Source organism: Bos taurus, chromosome 17 (assembly GCF_002263795.3).
Source record: "Bos taurus isolate L1 Dominette 01449 registration number 42190680 breed Hereford chromosome 17, ARS-UCD2.0, whole genome shotgun sequence".
NCBI lineage: Eukaryota > Metazoa > Chordata > Mammalia > Artiodactyla > Bovidae > Bos > Bos taurus.
Window position 1 is genome coordinate 29,817,881 of NC_037344.1, and position 19,698 is coordinate 29,837,578.

Here is a 19,698-nt window from a genome sequence, read left to right on the forward strand (position 1 = left end):
AAAGACATGAAGAAAATTAATTATATTAACATAATTTAACAAGTTACCACTAACTTTCTGAAGTTCACATATAATTTCTAAATTTCCACATAATTCCACATTGTTGAATAGCTGTTAGCTCAGCTAGATAACCAACTAATTCTTAAAATACCTTAATGAATTATTTACCTTCTTGGCTAGTGTATGTCAGTGGTTTAAGATACTATTCTGTCTTTGATATAATAATACATTCTGTATTTATTGTTACTAAATTTCTTCCTCATAATTTATTTTGGTAGGGATAATCTTTATATATTTATTTATTTTGGCCATGACACACGGCATTCAGAACCCCCTGATCAGGGACTGAACTTGGGGTCCTTGGCAGTGAGAGCACAAAGTTCTAACCACTGGAATGCCAGGGAATTCCTAGGAATAATTTTTAATTCATTCCTTTAAATTAGGCCTAAAGCTCTGTTATGAGAAGTATGTCACATAGCACCTATTTCATAAGTTAAAATTTCTCAAAATTACTTGAAAACTATTTTCAGTTCAGTTCAGTTGCTCAGTCGTGTCTGACTCTTTGCGACCCCATGAATCGCAGCACGCCAGGCCTTGCTATCCATCACCAACTCCCAGAGTTCACTCAGACTCACGTCCATCGAGTCAGTGATGCCATCCAGACATCTCATCCTCAGTCGTCCTCTCATCCTTCTGCCCCCAAACCCTCCCAGCATCAGAGTCTTTTTCCATTGAGTCAACTCCTCGCATGAGGTGGCCAAAATACTGGAGTTTCAGCTTTAGCATCATTCCTTCCAAAGGAATCCCAGGGCTGATCTTCAGAATGGACTGGTTGGATCTCCTTGCAGTCCAAGGGACTCTCAAGAGTCTTCTCCAACACCACAGTTCAAAAGCATCAATTCTTTGGGGCTCACCTTTCTTTACAGTCCAACTCTCACATCCGTACATGACCACAGGAAAAACCATAGCCTCGAGTAGACGGACCTTTGTTGGCAAAGTAATGTCTCTGCTTTTCAATATGCTATCTAGGTTGGTCATAACTTTCCTTCCAAGGAGTAAGTGTCTTTTAATTTCATGGCTGCAGTCACCATCTGCAGTGATTTTGGAGCCCAAAAAAATAAAGTCTGACACTTTCCACTGTTTCTCCATCTATTTCCCATGAAGTGATGGGACCAGATGCCATGATCTTCGTTTTCTGAATGTTGAGCTTTAAGCCAGCTTTTTCACTCTCCTCTTTCACTTTGATCAAGAGGCTTTTGAGTTCCTCTTCACTTTCTGCCATAAGGGTGGTGTCATCTGCATATCTGAGGTTATTGATATTTCTCCCGGCAATCTTGATTCCAGCTTGTGCTGCTCTCAGCCCAGCGTTTCTCACGATGTACTCTGCATATAAGTTAAATAAGCAGGGTGACAATATACAGCCTTGACGTACTCCTTTTCCTATTTGGAACCAGTCTGTTGTTCCATGTCCAGTTCTAACTGTTGCTTCCTGACCTGCATACAGATTGCTCAAGAGGCAGGTCAGGTGGTCTGGTATTCCCATATCTTTCAAAATTTTCCACAGTTTATTGTGATCCACACAGTCAAAGGCTTTAGCATAGTCAATAAAGCAGAAATAGATGTTTTTCTGGAACTCTCTTGCTTCTTCCATGATCCAGCGGATGTTGGCAATTTGATCTCTGGTTCCTCTGCCTTTTCTAAAACAAGCTTGAACATCAGGAAGTTCACAGTTCACGTATTGCTGAAGCCTGGCTTGGAGAATTTTGAGCATTACTTTACTAGCGTGTGAGATGAGTGCAATTGTGTGGTAGTTTGAGCATTCTTTGGCATTGCCTTTCTTTGGGATTAGAATGAAAACTGATCTTTTCCAGTCCTGTGGCCACTGCTGAGTTTTCCAAATTTGCTGGCTTACTGAGTGCAGCACTTTCACAGCATCATCTTTTAGGATTTGAAATAGCTCAACTGGAATTACATTACCTCCACTAGCTTTGTTCCTAGTGATGCTTTCTTTTTTGTTTTTTTAAGAGAAAAGCACTTAACATTTAATTAATTTCCCAGCATGTGGCTTCAAGCCACCAGGACACAGGCCCCACCTACACCCTTAATCTTCTCCTCAGCTCTTCTGCTGAAGAATTTGGCCTTCACAATGACAGGCTGCTTTGGGAGCTTTCCTTTCCCCAGATATTTGTAGTAACCTGATCGCACCACATCAATGACAGGAGCAGCTCCTGTCTTGTTCTTGGCAGCATTTACTCGTGACTGCTCACTAACCATGGTCCACAATTTATCAAGATTGACAGTCAGGCAGAAACTCTGGTTCCTCTTAAGTGGTAATGCCTCATACCAACTTTCCCAAAGTATCCTGGGTGATACTTGTCGAAGTTGATCCTGTGATGATGCATGCCACCAGCATTACCTTGGCCTCCCGGGTGTTTCCGGTGTTTGCCGATGCGGCCGTGGCCATGGCTCACGTGGCCCCTAAGTTTCTGGGTCTTCCTTAGTCTGGATGGCATGTCGGCAGCCTAGACGAAAGAGCCCTAGTGATGCTTTCTAAGGCCCACTGGACTTCACATTCCAGGATGCCTGGCTCTAGGTCAGTGATCACACCATTGTGATTATCTGGGTCATGAACATCTTTTTTTTACAGTTCTTCTGTGTATTCTTGCCATCTCTTCTGAATATCTTCTGCTTCTGTTAGGTCCATACCATTTCCGTCCTTTATCGAGCCCATCTGTGCATGAAATGTCCCCTTGGTATCTCTAATTTTCTTAAAGAGATCTCTAGTCTTTCCCATTCTGTGGTTTTCCTCTATTTCTTTGCATTTATCGCTGAAGAAGGCTTTCTTATCTCTCTTTGTTATTCTTTGGAACTCTGCATTCAGATGCTTATATCTTTCTTTTCTCCTTTGCTTTTTGCTTCTCTTCTTTTTACAGCTATTTGTAAGGCCTCCCCAGACAGGCATTTTGATTTTTTGCATTTCTTTTCCTTGGGGATGGTCTTGATCCCTGTCTTGGTAGTATACACTAACTTCACTTTGGAAAACAGTAGCTTTTTCTGTCGAAGGAAAAATAAGCCATGGAAGTAAATTCAACTTAATAATTATTTCAGATATTATATCCTTGGTTTTTACAGAAATAAAAGACCATTTCAGTAATGCTACTGAAACACTTTATATTCTTTCAAGACCAGTGTCACAGAAATTGGGTGGGGTGGGAAAATAGGAGGTAACATCCTGGGGGAATGTTTTAGTTGGCAAACTGTTCTTGTCACACTCTGCCTCTCACCTGGTTAGGAGTAAGTTATAATAGATTCTCTGTAAAACTTTCTCAAAAAGGAAAATAACTCTTACTGCTTTATTATTAAAAAAAAACCCCAGTTTGGCACAGAAGTTGCTCAACATCACTATTCATCAGAAAAATGCAAATCAAAATCACAATGATATGTCTCATACCTGTCAGAATGACTGTGTTCAAAAAGAACACAAATAACATTTTGGTAAGGATATGGAGAAAAGGGAACTCTATGTACATTTCTAGTGGAAATGTAAATTGGTATAGCCATTATAGAAAACAGTATGGAGGTTCCTAAAAAAGCTAAAAGTTGAATTACTATATGATCGATCCAGCAACTCTACTCCTCAGTATCCAGAAATAAATGAAAAACTAATTTGAAAACACACATGCACACCAGTGTTCCTAGCAGCATTATTTACAATAGCTAACATGTGGAAGCAACCTACGTGTCCATAAACAGATGAACAGACAAAGATGTAGCATATGTATACAATGGAATAAAAAGAATGAAGAATGAAAACTTGCTGTCTGCAGCAACATTGATGTTACTGGAGGGTATTATGCTTACAGAGAGACAAATACTATATCTTATTACTTACATGTGTAATCTAAAAAATAAATGAATATAACAGCAACAGAAAAAAAGACAGAGAATAAACTAGAGGTTACCAGTGGGGAGAGGGAAGTGAGGGACAAGATAAGGATACAGGAGTAAGAGATACAAACAAATATGTATAAAAGAAATAAGCTACAAGGATACACTGTATAACAGAATATAGCCAATATTTTAGAATAACTTTAAATGAAGTAAAATCTGTAAAAATATTGAATCACTGCATATACACTTATAATGCTGTCAATCAAATATACTCCAATAAAAAAAAACCCAAACCTGTTTTTAAAATAAATCAAATACCTATGAGCATACTGAACCAGACTTTAAAAAATCACCTGATATTCCATCTCCTCTGGTGGTAGTGGTGTAGTTGCTAAGCTGTATCTGACTCTTGCTACCACATGGACTGTAGCCTGCTAGGCTCCTCTGTCCATGGGATTTCTAGGCAATGGAATGGTTTAACTTTTCCTTCTCCAGGGGATTTTCCCAACCTAGCAATTGAACCCTGGTCTCCTGCACTGCAGGCAGATTCTTTACCCACTAAGCTACCATCTCTAGATTATTAGCCTTTTGGTGAACATCCTTCTAGATATATGTCCATGCACACATATATCCAAACATACAAATCTTAATGAACATGCTAATTTATAGTGAGATAACTTTAATTTAGATTCTGTAATCCTTTTTCATGCATCATGCATAAATCTTTTATCTCAATATATGTACTGGGCTTCCCTGATGGTCTAATAGCTAAGAATCTATTTGCCAGTGCAGGGGACACATCAGGTTCAATCCCTGGTCTGGGAGGATCTCACAGCTGCAAAGCATCTAAGCTTGTGTACCACGACTATTGAGCCTGTGCTCTAGAGCCCACAAGCCACTAACTAAGCCCATACACTACAGCTACTGAAGCCTGTGCTCTGCAACGAGAAGCCCACACACCATAAGGAGAGTTGCCCCTGCTCACCCCAACCAGAGAAAAGCCCATGCACAGCAACAAACACCCAAAGCAGCCAAAATTAAATCTGCAAAATAATATTTATCTTTATTAAACACTATGGTTAACTATTATAATGTATATGCATCAGTTTATCTAATTTCTTACTGATAGGTATTTAGGTTGCTGCCAGGTTTTTGGTATCATAAGCAGGGGTTTATATACTTATGCAATAGTCAAAGTGAATTCCTAGAATTGTTATTTCTGCATTAAAGGTAAACTCATTTTAAATTTCTATACATTTGAAATGATTTCCCAGAAAAAAGCAGTAACAAATATAACCAAACTGCTCAGGGAAAGGTGTCCATTTCTTCACACCCTTGGCAATTATGGCAAAGATTGTAAATGTAAACAAATAACCAAATCAGAGAAAAGAAATTTGCATTTCTTAGATTAGTAACAAAGATGAGTATCTTTTCATGTTTTTTAGACATGTATTTCTTTGTCAGCTGTTTTTCCAATGTCTTATTTTTCTACTTAGATACTGATCTTTATTATAAAGTTTATCCCCATGTTTTTCATGATGTTTTCTGTAACTTTTGACATTTTCAGTAGTAACACGTTTTAACATGGAAAGTTTATCTCCGAAGTAAGATTTTACCATGAAATTTTATACATTTCAAACTATGTCAAAAACAAGCATATACCGTGGTTTTAGAATGGAGATTCAAAAGTTTTATCTAGCCTAGAAAAATCAGACATAATCTTTAGTTGTTGCATTGTTTTATTTTATTGCTTTATTTTACACTTAAAATCTAAAAGCTGTTTTGTGTGTAAGACTAATTAAATCAAGAAACATGATCCACCTAGAATCTTTTTACCCCCCCCCCAAATTAAAGATTAGCCTCAAATTCCTATTTCTGTTTTTCTGTAAGTTGATTACTTCTCAGAGTATGGCTCCCATTAAAAAATTTTAGTGACTGAATCCATTATAAAACAGAAGTTTATAGTTTCTTACCTTTGACTTTGCAACTATTTCTGAAACTTTCACCACAGGATCTTGAGTGAGACTTAGTTTGTTCTGTGCATTCATCTTACTGTTCAGCCAACTCATGGCTTCACTGATATGTTTTTCAACCTTTTCAATTTCAGCAGGATCCAAATGATCGTATCTTTCATCCTATTAGGGAAAAAAAAAAAACTTAATGAGAGGTTTTTCAATAAGCACCAACTTATTAATAATTTCTGAGTAAACGATTTAGACTCTTATTGTGTATCTCACACATACTCACATGAAGAAGCCATTTACAAATTACATAGAACTGAAGAAACAGAGAGAAAAATCAGTATGCCTTTTTAAGAGGAAAGGCCTTCTGAAGAAGTCAGGTTTGGAAAGGAATGACTTGTGAAGAATATTAAAACTGAAAAGTAGTTTTCAGAAAGAAGCTGCATGGAATTAAATCAGTCAAGGAGTAAAATGAAATAAGGTAAGTAGGCACAAGCAAGCTAGACAGAAAATTCTGACTCTATACAGCAGACTCTGATTAAGTTGTTGATAAGGAGAAATGAAAAATAAAATTGAAAAAGACACCTGCAGCTGTCACATGTAGAAGACAATCTAAGAAGTCATGGTTTAGACTGGTGGTCTCAAAACAGAAAGAAGTGATGGTGCAACATACGGAAGGAGGATCTCCTCCCCATCCATCTGTCTACATACTTTTAAAAAATCTCTAGCCTGAACATTTTCCCTGAACTCCCAACTCTATCCAACTTCCAACTTGAATTCTTATTTGAAAAGTTTGAAACAACTTACCTGTGTTTCAAATTCACTATTACCTCCCTATCTACTCTTCCAGGTTTTGCTCATCTTAGTAATTAACAACTTTATCCTTTCAGGCCGAAAATCCTTAAAGTTATTTTGACTCCTCTTTCTGTTTTATCTACATAAAAATTATCAGCCCTGCCTTCAAAGTATATGCAGAATTCCAGCCACTTCTTCCCCTTCCACTGTCCAGGCTTAGGGTTCCGTCACTTCTTGCCTGTGCTATTCTAATGATTTAACTAGTCTTTCTGCTTCTTTAGACTTAAATCATGCTGCTCCTCTGTTCAGAAGCCTCCAATGGACTCCTATCTCAGGGTAAAAACCAAGCTTTTATAATGGGCCCTGGGCCCTGCATGATCTGGGAACTAATAACCCCACCCCTACTGTTTTGAGTCCCCTTGGGTTCCTTGCTGTTACTCCAGCACTTCCTTTCCTTGAGATTTTGCAATTGCTTCCTGTCCCCACCCCTACTTTTAGAACATTTTTCTTACAATTATCATACATCTTGAACCCTCCCTCAGCTCCTTTAATTCTCCCCTCAAATGATGTCATCTTATTAGTCTGCCTTTCTGACAAGTCTCCACCTCTGGCAGTCCCTTACTTTTCCCACAGCTGTTAGCACCATCTGACTTCACTAACCCATTACTGTCGATCTTTTCCCACAAACATATTAGAATAAGTTCAATGTTTTGTTTGATGCTGTAGTTCCAGCACCTTGAAGAGAGCATGGAACATAATAAACTCAAAATTCTTGAGCATAAGTGAAGTCTTGCCTTGCTCTGAATAACAGTTTACAGCATCTTCAGGAAGCTTTTGACAGCATGGCAAACACTAGGTTGTAATAATAATAAACAGACCCTCCAATACCAGATTTGAAATATTCTTGGTGTTTCTATTTGTCTGCTTGTTCCTTCTTTTCCATTATCCTTACATTCTATTTGTACCTGTATGGACACTGACGTTGGCAGGCACATTCACAATTGATTGGTACCTGGATTATTCCTTTAGGTTGGTTGGATTGCACTCTATCTTAAAAAATGTACAAATCTTTTATTTCTAAAATAAGTAACCACCTTTCCCACACTGTGTAGTGAAAAACAGTGTAGCTGTTAAGGGTTTGTATGTTGATTTTAGACTGCTTAGATTTTATCCTGACTACATCACTACTTCACAAGTTGCTTAAGCACTGCTATTTTCCTATAAAATAACATTCTTGTCAGAACTGAGGTAATCCATGCAAAGTGCTCAAAATTTAGTAAGTGCTTGATAAATGTAAACTATGATAATGCCCTCCCCTAAACCTTTGGTGCTGGTCTCTCCAGCCCACTGATGGAGTTTTAACATCAGTGATAAAATCTGGGGGAATTACGGTGAATATTTAAAATTTTAATCGGCAAACTTGGGGGCTCCCTGGTGGCTCAGTGGTAAAGAATCTGCCTGCAGTGTAGAAGATGCAGGAGACTGGGGTTCGATCCCTGGGTCAGGAAGATGCCCTGGAGGAGGAAATGGCAACCTGCTCCAGTATTCTTGCTGGGGAAATCCCATGGACAGAGGAGCCTGGTGGGTCACAGTCCACAGGGTCACAAAGGGTCACATGACTGAGCACACACACAGAAAACCTGTCCTGAAGGGAAAATTAAACCTGCTGAGTTTAATAAAGTTATTCTGGAATACTACCACGCCCATTCGTTTACAAACTTGTGTATTTGCTCTTGCACTACAACAGCCAAGTTGAGTGTATATAGTAGGCCTGCAGAACCTAAAATGTTATTTGTTCATTTAAAGGAAAAGTTTGCCACCCTCTCGCAGAATGGCTGCGATCCAAAAGTCTACAAATAATAAAACAGAATGGCTGCGATCCGAAAGTCTACAAATAATAAATGTTGGAGAGGGTGTGGAGAAAAGGGAACCCTCTTACACTGTTGGTGGGAATGCAAACTAGTACAGCCACTATGGAGGACAGTGTGGAGATTCCTTAAAAAACTGAAAATAGAACTGCCTTATGATCCAGCAATCCCACTGCTGGGCATACACACTGAGGAAACCAGAAGGGAAAGAGACATGTGTACCCCAATGTTCATCGCAGCACTGTTTATAATAGCCAGGACATGGAAGCAACCTAGATGTCCATCAGCAGATGAATGGATAAGAAAGCAGTGGTACATATACACAATGGAGTATTACTCAGCCATTACAAAGAATACATTTGAATCAGTTCTAATGAGGTGGATGAAACTGGAGCCTATTATACAGAGTGAAGTAAGCCAGAAGGAAAAACACCAATACAGTATACTAACGCATATATATGGAATTTAGAAAGATAACAATAACCCTGTGTACGAGACAGCAAAAGAGACACTGATGTATGGAACAGTCTTATGGACTCTGTGGGAGAGGGAGAGAGTGGGAAGATTTGGGAGAATGGCATTGAAACATGTAAAATATCATGTATGAAACGAGATGCCAGTCCAGGTTCAATGCACGATACTGGATGCTTGGGGCTAGTGCACTGGGACGACCCAGAGGGATGGTATGGGGAGGGAGGAGGGAGGAGGGTTCAGGATGGGGAGCACATGTATACCTGTGATGGATTCATTTTGATATTTGGCAAAACTAATACAATTATGTAAAGTTTAAAAATAAAATTTAAAAAAAAATAAAGGAAAAGTTTGCTGCCCTCTCCTTTAGAGGGAAAAAAAATCAGTTTAATTTTGTCAAATCTTACTGTTACATCCAAATGCAGCTAACTTTTATATAACTAAATATTTGAGGCTAAAAAACAGTGGAAAGGCTAAGAGTAATAAGACAGATCTGGGCACAAATATAAAAGAATAAAGGACATGGGAGTTACAGATAAGCAAAAGACTGGAAGACCAAGAGCAACCAAAAGAGGCACCAAGGGACAAAAGGAATGCTGGCAGAGTCCGGTTTCAAAGATGCCAGTAAAAAAAGGCTCAACAAAACCTCTTTTTCACTGTATCAATAATGAAATCCCTAAGAAGAAAACAATGAATTTGTTCACTGGACTAATTCAGGGAATTCTAAAAGATTAAAACCACACAACTGCACTTTGGTAGCAACAACCGCTCTGCAGTTGAGAACTTTTAAGATTTACCCCATCCTCTGCATACCACACACATTACCATTACCACCAATTTACTTTGAGTTTTAATACCTTGTTTCTGTATGCTTCTATCACTTTCATGACAAGTTGGATCTTTTTTCCCAAGTCGTTTAAAGCTTTTGGTCTTTCTTCATGTTCCATGTACCTTACTTGAATAGGCTGGCCATATTTCTGTGAAGTTTTTTAAAAAGAAAACGTTATTAACAGAAAACAACTTTTATTGTGGTCCGCTGGAGGAGGAAATGGCAACCCACTCCACTGTCCTTGCCTTGAGAATCCCATGAACAGTATGAAAAGGCAAAAAGGTATGACACTGGCAGATAAGTCCCCCCTCGCCCCAGGTTGGAAGGTATCCAATATGCTACTGGGGAAAAGCAGAGGGCAACTTTATTCATAGCTCCAGAAAGAATGAAGTTTCTGGGCCAAAGAGGAAACAGTGCTCAGTTGTGGATGTGCCTGGTGGTGAAAGTCAAGTCCAATTATGTAAAGAACAATATTGCATAGGAACCTGGCAATAGATGTGAATTTGAGCAAACTCTGGGAGATAGCAGAGGACAGAGTAGCCTCAGTTCAGCTCAGTTGTGTCTGGCTCTTTGTGACCCCATGGACTGCAGCACGCCAGGCCTCCCTGTCCATTACCAACTAGACTTCACTCAAACTCACCTCACTGAGTCAGTTATGCCATCCAACCATCTCATTCTCTGTTGTCCCTTTCTCCTCCTGCCTTCAATCTTTCCCAGCATCAGGGTCTTTTCAAATGAGTCAGCATTTCGCATCAGGTGGCTAAAGTACTGGAGTTTCAGCTTCAACATCAGTCCTTCCAATGAACATTCAGGACTGATTTCCTTTAGGATGGACTGGATGGATATCCTTGCAGTCCAAGGGACTCTCAAGAGTCTTCTCCAACACCACAGTTCAAAAGCATTAATTCTTTGGCACTCACCTTTCTTTACAGTCCAACTCTCACATCCATACATGACTACTGGAAAAACCATAGCCTTGACTAGACGGACCTTTGTTGACAAAGTCATGTCTCTGCTTTTCAATATGCTGTCTAGGTTGGCCATAACTTTCCTTCCAAGGAGTAAGCGTCTTTTAATTTCATGACTGCAGTCACCATTTGCAATGATTTTGGAGCCCTGAGAAATAGAGTCTGTCACTGTTTCTCCATCTATTTGCTGTGAAATGATGGGACCTGATGCCATGATCTTTGTTTTCTGAATGCTGAGCTTTAAGCCAACATTTTCACTCTCCTCTTTCACTTTCATCAGGAGGTTAGTTCTTCTTTGCTTTCTGCCATAAGGGTGGTGTCATCTGCATATCTGAGGGTATTGATATTTCTCCCAGCAATCTTGATTCCAGCTTGTGCTTTATCCAGCCCAGCGTTTCTCATGATGTACCCTGCATATAAGTTAAGTAAGCAGGGTGACAATAAACAGCCTTGACGTACTCCTTTTCCTATTTGGAACCAGTCTGTTGTTCCATGTCCAGTTCTAACTGTTGCTTCCTGACCTGCATACAGATTTCTCAAGAGGCAGGTCAGGCGATCTGGTATTCCCATCTCTTTCAGAATTTTCCATAGTCTATTGTGATCCACAAAGTCAAAGGCTTTGGTGTAGTCAATAAATAGATGTTTTTCTGGAACTCTCTTGCTTTTTCGATGATCCAGTGGATATTGGCAATTTGATCTCTGGTTCCTCTGCCCTTTTTTTTTTTTTTTTTGCAGTTTTTTGTTTTCTTTATTTTGTAGTCACACTGGCTTTATCGTTAGAAGTAACACACACAATTGCAAGTTAAAAGAAAGTAAAGCTCCCCTACCCTCCTCAAGTCCTTTCTATTTTAACTTCCTCTGACAGGCTACCACTGTAACTTTAACTGGCATACTAATATATACATTTCTTGATTTGCCAGTTCAGACATTACTGGTGGTTTAGTCGCTAAGTCGTGTCTGACTCTTGTGACCCTATGGACTGTAGCCTGCCAGGCTCCTCTGTCCATGGGATTCTCTAGGCAAGAATAGTGGAGTGGGTTGCCATTTCCTTCTCCTCCTCTGCCTTTTCTAAAACCAGCTTTAACATCTGGAAGTTCACGGTTTATATATTATTGAAGCCTGGCTTGGAGAATTTTGAGCATTACTTTGCTAGCATGTGATATGAGTGTAATTGTGCGGTAGTTTGAGCATTCTTTGGCACTGCCTTTCTTAGGGATTGGAATGAAAACTGACCTTTTCCAGTCCTGTGGCCACTGCTAACTTTTCCAAATTTGCTGGCTTATTGAGTGTACCACTTTCACAGCATCGAAATAGCTCAACTGGAATTCCATCACCTCCACTAGCTTTGTTACTAGTGATGCTTGCTAAGGCCCACTTGATTTCACATTCCAGGATGTCTGGCTCTAGGTGAGTGATCAAACTATCGTGGTTATCTGGGTCGTGAATACCTTTTTGTACAGTTCTTCTGTGTATTCTTGCCACCTCTTCTTAATATCTTCTGCTTCTGTTAGGTCCATTCCATTTCTGTCCTTTATCGAGCCCATCTTTGCATGAAATGTTCCCTTGGTATCTCTAATTTTCTTGAAGAGATCTCTAGTCTTTCCCATTCTATTGCAGCACCCTAGAGGAGCCTGGTGTGCTGCAATTCATGAGGTCAAAAAGTGTCAGGCACAATTTAGCAACTGAATGACAACAAATACAGGAAGATGAATAGGAAAGAAAGGTGGTCAGATCAAAATCTGTCCCCTCTTATTTTCCTACATGGAAATGAGTTCCAGTGGTTATGTGCTTATTCAATCCTACACAGGGATGTCTCTATCGTATGTGCTCCTCTCATTCATTAAGATTACCTTTCGATTCCTCTCAAATCCAAAGAATGTTAATTTCTTTAAAGTTGGGTGTTAAAAGTTTAAAACTACTAAGAAAACCATAAGAACTATACTGCATCCAGAAATAATGTATTTGAAACTTGATTTCAAATATTTATAATGCGTATAACTCTGTACATGCAACCAGGTTATTGGGATTTCCTGGTATTTAATACCTATTGACTATTATTTATGTCATATTTATTCATTAGATTAGTATGTGTATTTTAAGTATAGTGCTTAAAAACAAGAAAGCCCTTTGGCCCCTCACCCCAGGTGCATAGAAGTAGAGAGTGTCTAAATTTTATAACAGCCTCTGTAACTGTGAGGAGGGGAGTACATTAGAAAAAAAGATAAATATTTTCTTCTGAATTCATTACATACATAAATAAAATCAGCTTATTTTAGAGTAATTTTAGGTTTTCAGAAAAGTTACAAAGCAAACAATGGTAAACCAAGCACCTTTTATTGCTTTTTTCTAATGTTAGCATCTTACAGCATTATGGAACATTTGTCAAAACCAAGAAATCAACACTGGTGTATGACTGTTAAATACTGACTGAACTGCAGATTATTTGGATTTCATCCTTTTCTTTTCCAGGATACCATACTGCATTTAGTCTATTTTCATTGTACTTTCAATTGTAAATGTTTTTGAAAGGGGAGTAAGTTATAAAAGCCATCTTATAAAAATAGTAAAGCCTGTGAAAACTTCTATAACATTCACTTCTATGGTTACGTATATATTGGAAACAAAATAATACATTCTTGGAGCTTCTGGGCTTTTCAGTTATTTCTCTTGGCCTCAGCTGTCTGGCTTCTTCCTCCAGCCCAATTTATATATATATTCCTTTAAAGGAGATGAGGGGTAAAAAACACCAAGAGGCTAAAATATGGTAAAGCTTAGTTTTGCTTTCATAAGCGTAGGCTTTCAAGTTGCTTTTTAAATATTCCCTTTGGAAGTAATTTATTGCCAAGATACTAACCTTTAAACAATTTTTTTTACATGTACCCCAATATGCATTGCAGCACAAATTACAATACCCAGGACATGGAAACAACCTAGATTCCATCGAGAGATAAATGGATAGAGAAGATTTGGTGCATTTATTTTCTTTTGCTTTCAAGTTACATAAATTCTTTTGCACTTCAACCTCCCCATCACTAAAGGGCTGCCTTTCCCCATACTCTAGAAGTCTTTATTAATGTCATCACTTAGCATATGTGTATTTACTCACTACTCAAAGAATGGTTCAGGGACCAGCAGCATCAGAATCTCTCGGAAGCTTATAAAAAATGCAGAATCACGGACCCAACTTGGGTATACTGAATTTTTTGCATTTCAGTAAAGGCCCCAGGTTATTTATGTGCACATTAAAGCTATGATCCTCACTAAGATGGAAAGACTAAAATTTCCTGTCATCCTTCCAATCTAAACTTCTACACTTTTGAAGCTTTTTGTTTTTTGTTCTTCCAGGTTGGGGGCTGAGGGTTTGGTGGCAAGCAGGAGGAAAAGAGTAATAGTGTTTTTTTCTTAAGTCTGACCACTGACCTAGAAAAAGGGGACCTGATGGACACACCTCCTTATTTATTTTTTAAAAGGACACTGAAGACCAGGGGTACTATTTTTGAAGTTCTTTTGGCCTGGTGTCCCCAGGAGTGTGAACATACAAAAGGGCAGTGTGTTAACTCCTCAAAATCAGAGCAGTCGAGGGGGAGAGAAGCAAAGCACGAGCGACTCCTCTAATGGATAAGGGGTTAGGGGTCAGGTTGACAAGTCACTTCTTAACAACATCTCAGAAATCATGGCTTATATAAGAGTAATATTAACACTCTGGTCATGTGCTAATTGGAAGTGGTCAAACAGGAGATGGGAAGAGTGAACATCAACATTTTAGGAACCAGTGAACTAGAAGACTGGAATGGGTGAATTTAACTCAGATGACCATTATATCTACTGTGGGCAAGAATCCCTTAGAAGAAATGGAGTAGCCCTCATAGTCAACAAGAGAGTCCAAAATGCAGTTCTTGAGTGCAATTTGAAAAACAACAGAACAATCTCTGTTCATTTCCAAGGCAAATCATTCAATATCACAGTAATCCAAGTCTGTGCCCCAACCAGTAATGCTGAAGAAGCTGAAGTTGAATGGTTCTCTGAAGACCTACAAGACCTTCAAAAACTAACACCCCAAAAGATGTCCTCTTCATTATAGGGGACTGGAATGCAAAAGTAGGAAGTCAAGAGATACCTGGAGTAACAGGCAAATTTGGCCTTAGAGTACAAAATGAAGCAGGGCAAAGGCTAACAGAGTTTTGCCAAGAGAACGCACTGGTTATAGCAAATACCCTCCTTCCAACAACACAAGAGAAGACTCTACACATGGACATCACCAGATGGTCAATACCAAAATCAGATTGTATTCTTTGCAGCCAAAGATGGAGAAGCTCTATACAGTCAGTAAAAACAAGACCGGGAGCTGACTGTGGCTCAGATCATGAACTCCGTATTTCAAAATTCAGATTTATATTGAAGGAAGTAGGGAAAACCACTAGACCATTCAGGTATGACCTAAATCAAATCCCTTAACGATTATACAGTGGGAAGTGACAAATAGATTCAAGGGATTAGATCTGATAGATAGAGTGCCTGAAGAACGATGGACAGAGGCTTATGACATTGTACAGGAGACAGGGATCAAGAACATCCCCATGGAAAAGAAATGCAAAAAGGCAAAATGGCTGTCTGAGGAGGCCTTACAAATAGCTAAGAAAAGAAGAAAAGTGAAAAGCAAATGAGAAAAAGAAAGATATACCCATTTGAATGCAGAGTTCCAAAGAACAGCAAGGAGAGATAGGAAAGCCTTCCTCAGTGATCAATGCAAAGAAATAGAGGAAAACAATAGAATAGGAAAGTCTAGAGATCTCTTCAAGAAAATCAGAGATACCAAGGGAACATTTCATGCAAAGATGGGTTAAATAAGGGACAGAAATGGTATGGACCTAACAGAAGCAGAAGATATTAAGAAGAGGTGGCAAGAATACACAGATCATCAGATCAGTCGCTCAGTCGTGTCCGACTCTTTGCGACCCCATGAATCGCAGCATGCGAGGCCTCCCTGTCCATCACCAACTCCCGGAGTTCACTGAGACTCCAGCCATCTCATCCTCTGTCGTCCCCTTCTCCTCCTGCCCCCAATCCCTCCCAGCATCAGAGTCTTTTCCAATGAGTCAACTCTTCGCATGAGGTGGCCAAAAAAGAACTATACAGAAAAGATCTTCATGACCCAGATAACCACGATGGTTTGATCACTCATCTAGAACCAGACATCCTGGAATGTGAAGTCAAGTGGGCCTTAGCAAGCATCACTAGGAACAAAGCTAGTGGAGGTGATGAAATTCCAGTTGAGCTATTTCAAATCCTGAAAGATTATGCTGTTAAGGTGCTGCAGTCAACATGCCAGCAAATTTGGAAAACTTAGCAGTGGCCACAGGACTGGAAAAGGTCAGTTTTCATTCTAATCCCAAAGAAAGGCAATGCACTCATCTCACACGCTAGCAAAGTAATGCTCAAATTTCTCCAAGCCAGGCTTCAGCAATACATGAACCATGAACTTCCAGATGTTCAAGCTGGTTTTAGAAAAGCCAGAAGAACCAGAGATCAAATTGCCAACCTCCGCTGGATCATGGAAGAAGCAAGAGAGTTCCAGAAAAACATCTATTTCTGCTTTATTGACTATGCCAAAGCCTTTGACTGTGTGATTACAACAAACTGTGGAAAATTCTGAAAGAGATGGGAATACCAGACCACCTAACCTGCCTCCTGAAAAATCTGTATGCAGGTCAAGAAGCAATAGTAGAACTGGACATGGAACAACAGACTGGGTTCCAAATTGGGAAAGGAGTGCATCAAGGCTGTATACTATCACCCTGCTTATTTTATCTATATGCAGAGTATTTAACATATATGCAGAGTATATCTTCCCAAATGCCAGGCTAGATAAAGCACAAACTGGAATCAAGATTGCCGGGAGAATATCAATAACCTCAGATATGCAGATGGCACCACCCTTTTGGCAGAAAGTAAAGAAGAACTAAAGAGCCTCTTGATGAAAGAGGAGAGTGAAAAAGTTGACTTAAAACTCAGCCTTCCAAAAACCAAACCACAGCATCCAGTCCCATCACTTCATGGCAAATAATGGGGAAAACAACAAAAACAGTGAGAGACTTTACTTTTGGGGGCTCCAAAATCACTGCAGAGGGCAACTGCAGCCATGAAATTAGAAGACGCTTGTTCCTTGGAAGAAAAGCCATGACAAACCTAGACAGTATATTAAAAAGCTGAGACATTATTTTGCCAACAATGGTCTGTCTAGTCAAAAGCTTTGGTTTTTCCATTAGTCATGTATAGACGTGAGAGTTGGACCATAAAAAAAGCTGAGCACCGAAGAATTGATGCTTTTGAACTGTGGTGTTGGAGAAGACTCTTGAGAGTCCCTTGGTCTGCAAGGAGATCAAACCAGTCAATATCCTGAATATTCATCAGAAGGACTGATGTTGAAACAGAAACTCCAATACTTTCGCCACCTGATGCGAAGAACTGACTCATTTGAAAAGACCCTGATGCTGGGAAAGATTGAAGGCAGGAGGAGAAGGGGATGACAGAGGATGAGATGGTTGGATGGCATCACTGACTCGATAGATATGAGTTTGAGCAAGCTCCGGGAGTTGGTGATGGACAGGGAAGCCTCATGTGCTGCAGTCCATGGGGTTGCAGAGAGTGGAACACAACTGAGCGAGTGAACTGAACATCTGCTAAATTTTCATATCTGAGTATCATAATAGACAATAATGATTATGCATTATTGAATTTGAATTATCATGTAGCAATCCTCACCTCCTAAATGAAGAGAGAGCATTTCCTGTTACACATATCTGCCTTAGAAATTTCTTATGTATTAATTAAACACATATACTGTGTTCTTACACCATAATTTTTAGGACAATTTAATGTCCTGTTCAACACTAATATGGACTTTTAAAAAGTTTACCTTTAATTCTTGAAGCTTATCCATATATACTTGTTTAGGTTGGTCCTCTCCTTCTTCATAAAGCCAATTTTCTGTGTCCTCCAATATTGCAGATAGTTTATTCAAGTCCTAGTTATATAGTTAAGAGATACTGATTGAAAATACTCTCCTTAGGAATAAAAGTCATCAAGCAAGGACAAAATGTTTTTCAAATATAAAAAATTACTTTTTTTCTGGTTTCTTATTTATAAACATGTTTTCACTAGACTCTTGAAATTTGGAAAAATAACTAAGAACCATTCCTAAATGTGCTTCAAAGAGTGACAACAAAAACATATTTGCAACATTTATTTATATATTTATATTAGCATGCTCAAGCAAACATTTTAAATAAGTCTAATAAAAAACTACAAAACTTAGACTTACTTCTTGAGTGATGAATTTTTCATAGATAGTGCCAAGCTTGTCTCTAAAATCATATACATATTCTTCAACAGCATTCTTCGCATCATTTCTTTCTTTCTCTAACTTATCCTGCATTATCATCTTCCCCTATTCAAAAAGTTTTACATTAGTTGCCATGAAAACACTAGGGAAATAAAAACCAAAACCATAATGAAATATCACTTCACACCTACTGCTGCTGTTGCTGCTGCTAAGTCGCTTCAGTCGTATCTGACTCTGTGCGACCCCATAGACAGCAGCCCACCAGGCTCCCCCATCCCTGGGATTCTCCAGGCAAGAACACTGGAGTGGGTTGCCATTTACTTCTCCAACGCATGAAAGTGAAGAGTGAAAGTGAAGTCACTCAGTCGTGTCCGACTCTTAGCGACCCCATGGACTGCAGCCTACCAGGCTCCTCCGTCCATGGGATTTTCCAGGCGAGAGTACTGGAGTGGGGTGCCATTGCCTTAGGATGAGTATAATCAAGAAATGGAAAATAAGTATTGGTGACTATTTGTAGAATTTGAAACCCTTGTACATTGCTGTTGAGAATGTACAATAATGTTCCTGTTAGGGAAAACTTTGGTGGCTCCTAAAGAAGCTAAACCAAGAATTAGAACGTGACCCAGAAGTTTCACTCCTAGACATGTAATTAAAGAACTGAAAGCAGGAACTCAGTTATTTGTCACCCAATGTTCACTGCAGCATTATTTACAATAACCAAAAGGTGGAAACAACTCATTTGTCCTTTAACATATGAATGGACAAATAAAATGTATATATGCAAAATGGAATGTTATTCTACTATAAAAAGAAAGTTCTGACACATGTTACAAACTTGATGAACCTTGAAAACATTACGCTCAGTGAAATAATACAGACACAAAGAATAAATATTGTATGATTACATTTATATGAGTTATACAAATTCAAAGAGATAGAAAGTAGATTAGTTTCTTGGGGGTTGGGGAAGGGAGGAATGGTTGAGTTATTAGTGGTTAGAGTTTCTGTTTGGGGTGATGAAAAAGTTTTGGAAAAGACAGTGTCAATTAAAAACTTTTTTTTTAAATAGACTAATGTATGTTAGTGTTCAAATCCTAGGTTTCCCATTTATTAGCTTTGAAATTGCAGCAAAATTGCCTAACCTAAGCCTCAGTTTTCTTATCCTAGAGAGCATACATCTATACATCTTGTATGGCTACTAATAAGATTGACATATTCACATAAAGTATTCAGGACAGTGCCTGACACATAACTGGTACTGAATAAACGTTGGCTCTGGTAAGTGATACAGGATAGTGGCTGTAATCCTGAGCTTTGAGACAGACTACTGGGCTCCAAAACAAAGGTTACTTGCTGAACTTGGGAGATTGAGTCTACTTCTGCCAGTTTCCTCATCTTTTAAATGCAGATCTCTAACAGTACTTTGATTTTATAGGTTTGAAGATTAAAGAGGATATCAAAGTATTTAAAGATGTTAGCAAAAATTATTAAATCAAAAGCCAAGAAAGAATCTGTAATAAATATTTGTACTTTAACAAAAACATAATATTTTAAACATAATACAATGCACTGA

At 38.8% G+C, this 19,698-nt stretch overlaps 1 protein-coding gene and 1 pseudogene across 1 annotated transcript in view; both read right to left on the reverse strand.

The window, feature by feature from the left end:
* The window catches only part of HSPA4L (heat shock protein family A (Hsp70) member 4 like), a 63,676-nt gene that overhangs the window by 5,163 nt on the left and 38,815 nt on the right, over positions 1-19,698 (reverse strand). Inside the window, exons 16-19 of the mRNA XM_015475394.3 lie at positions 18,105-18,230; positions 17,700-17,807; positions 9,844-9,963; positions 5,865-6,026 (exon numbers count right to left, since the gene is read on the reverse strand). Coding sequence (XP_015330880.2) covers positions 5,865-6,026; positions 9,844-9,963; positions 17,700-17,807; positions 18,105-18,230 — 516 coding nt within the window. The remainder of the gene's footprint in view (positions 1-5,864; positions 6,027-9,843; positions 9,964-17,699; positions 17,808-18,104; positions 18,231-19,698) is intronic.
* LOC132342592 (large ribosomal subunit protein uL15-like) lies at positions 7-5,858 on the reverse strand (annotated as a pseudogene).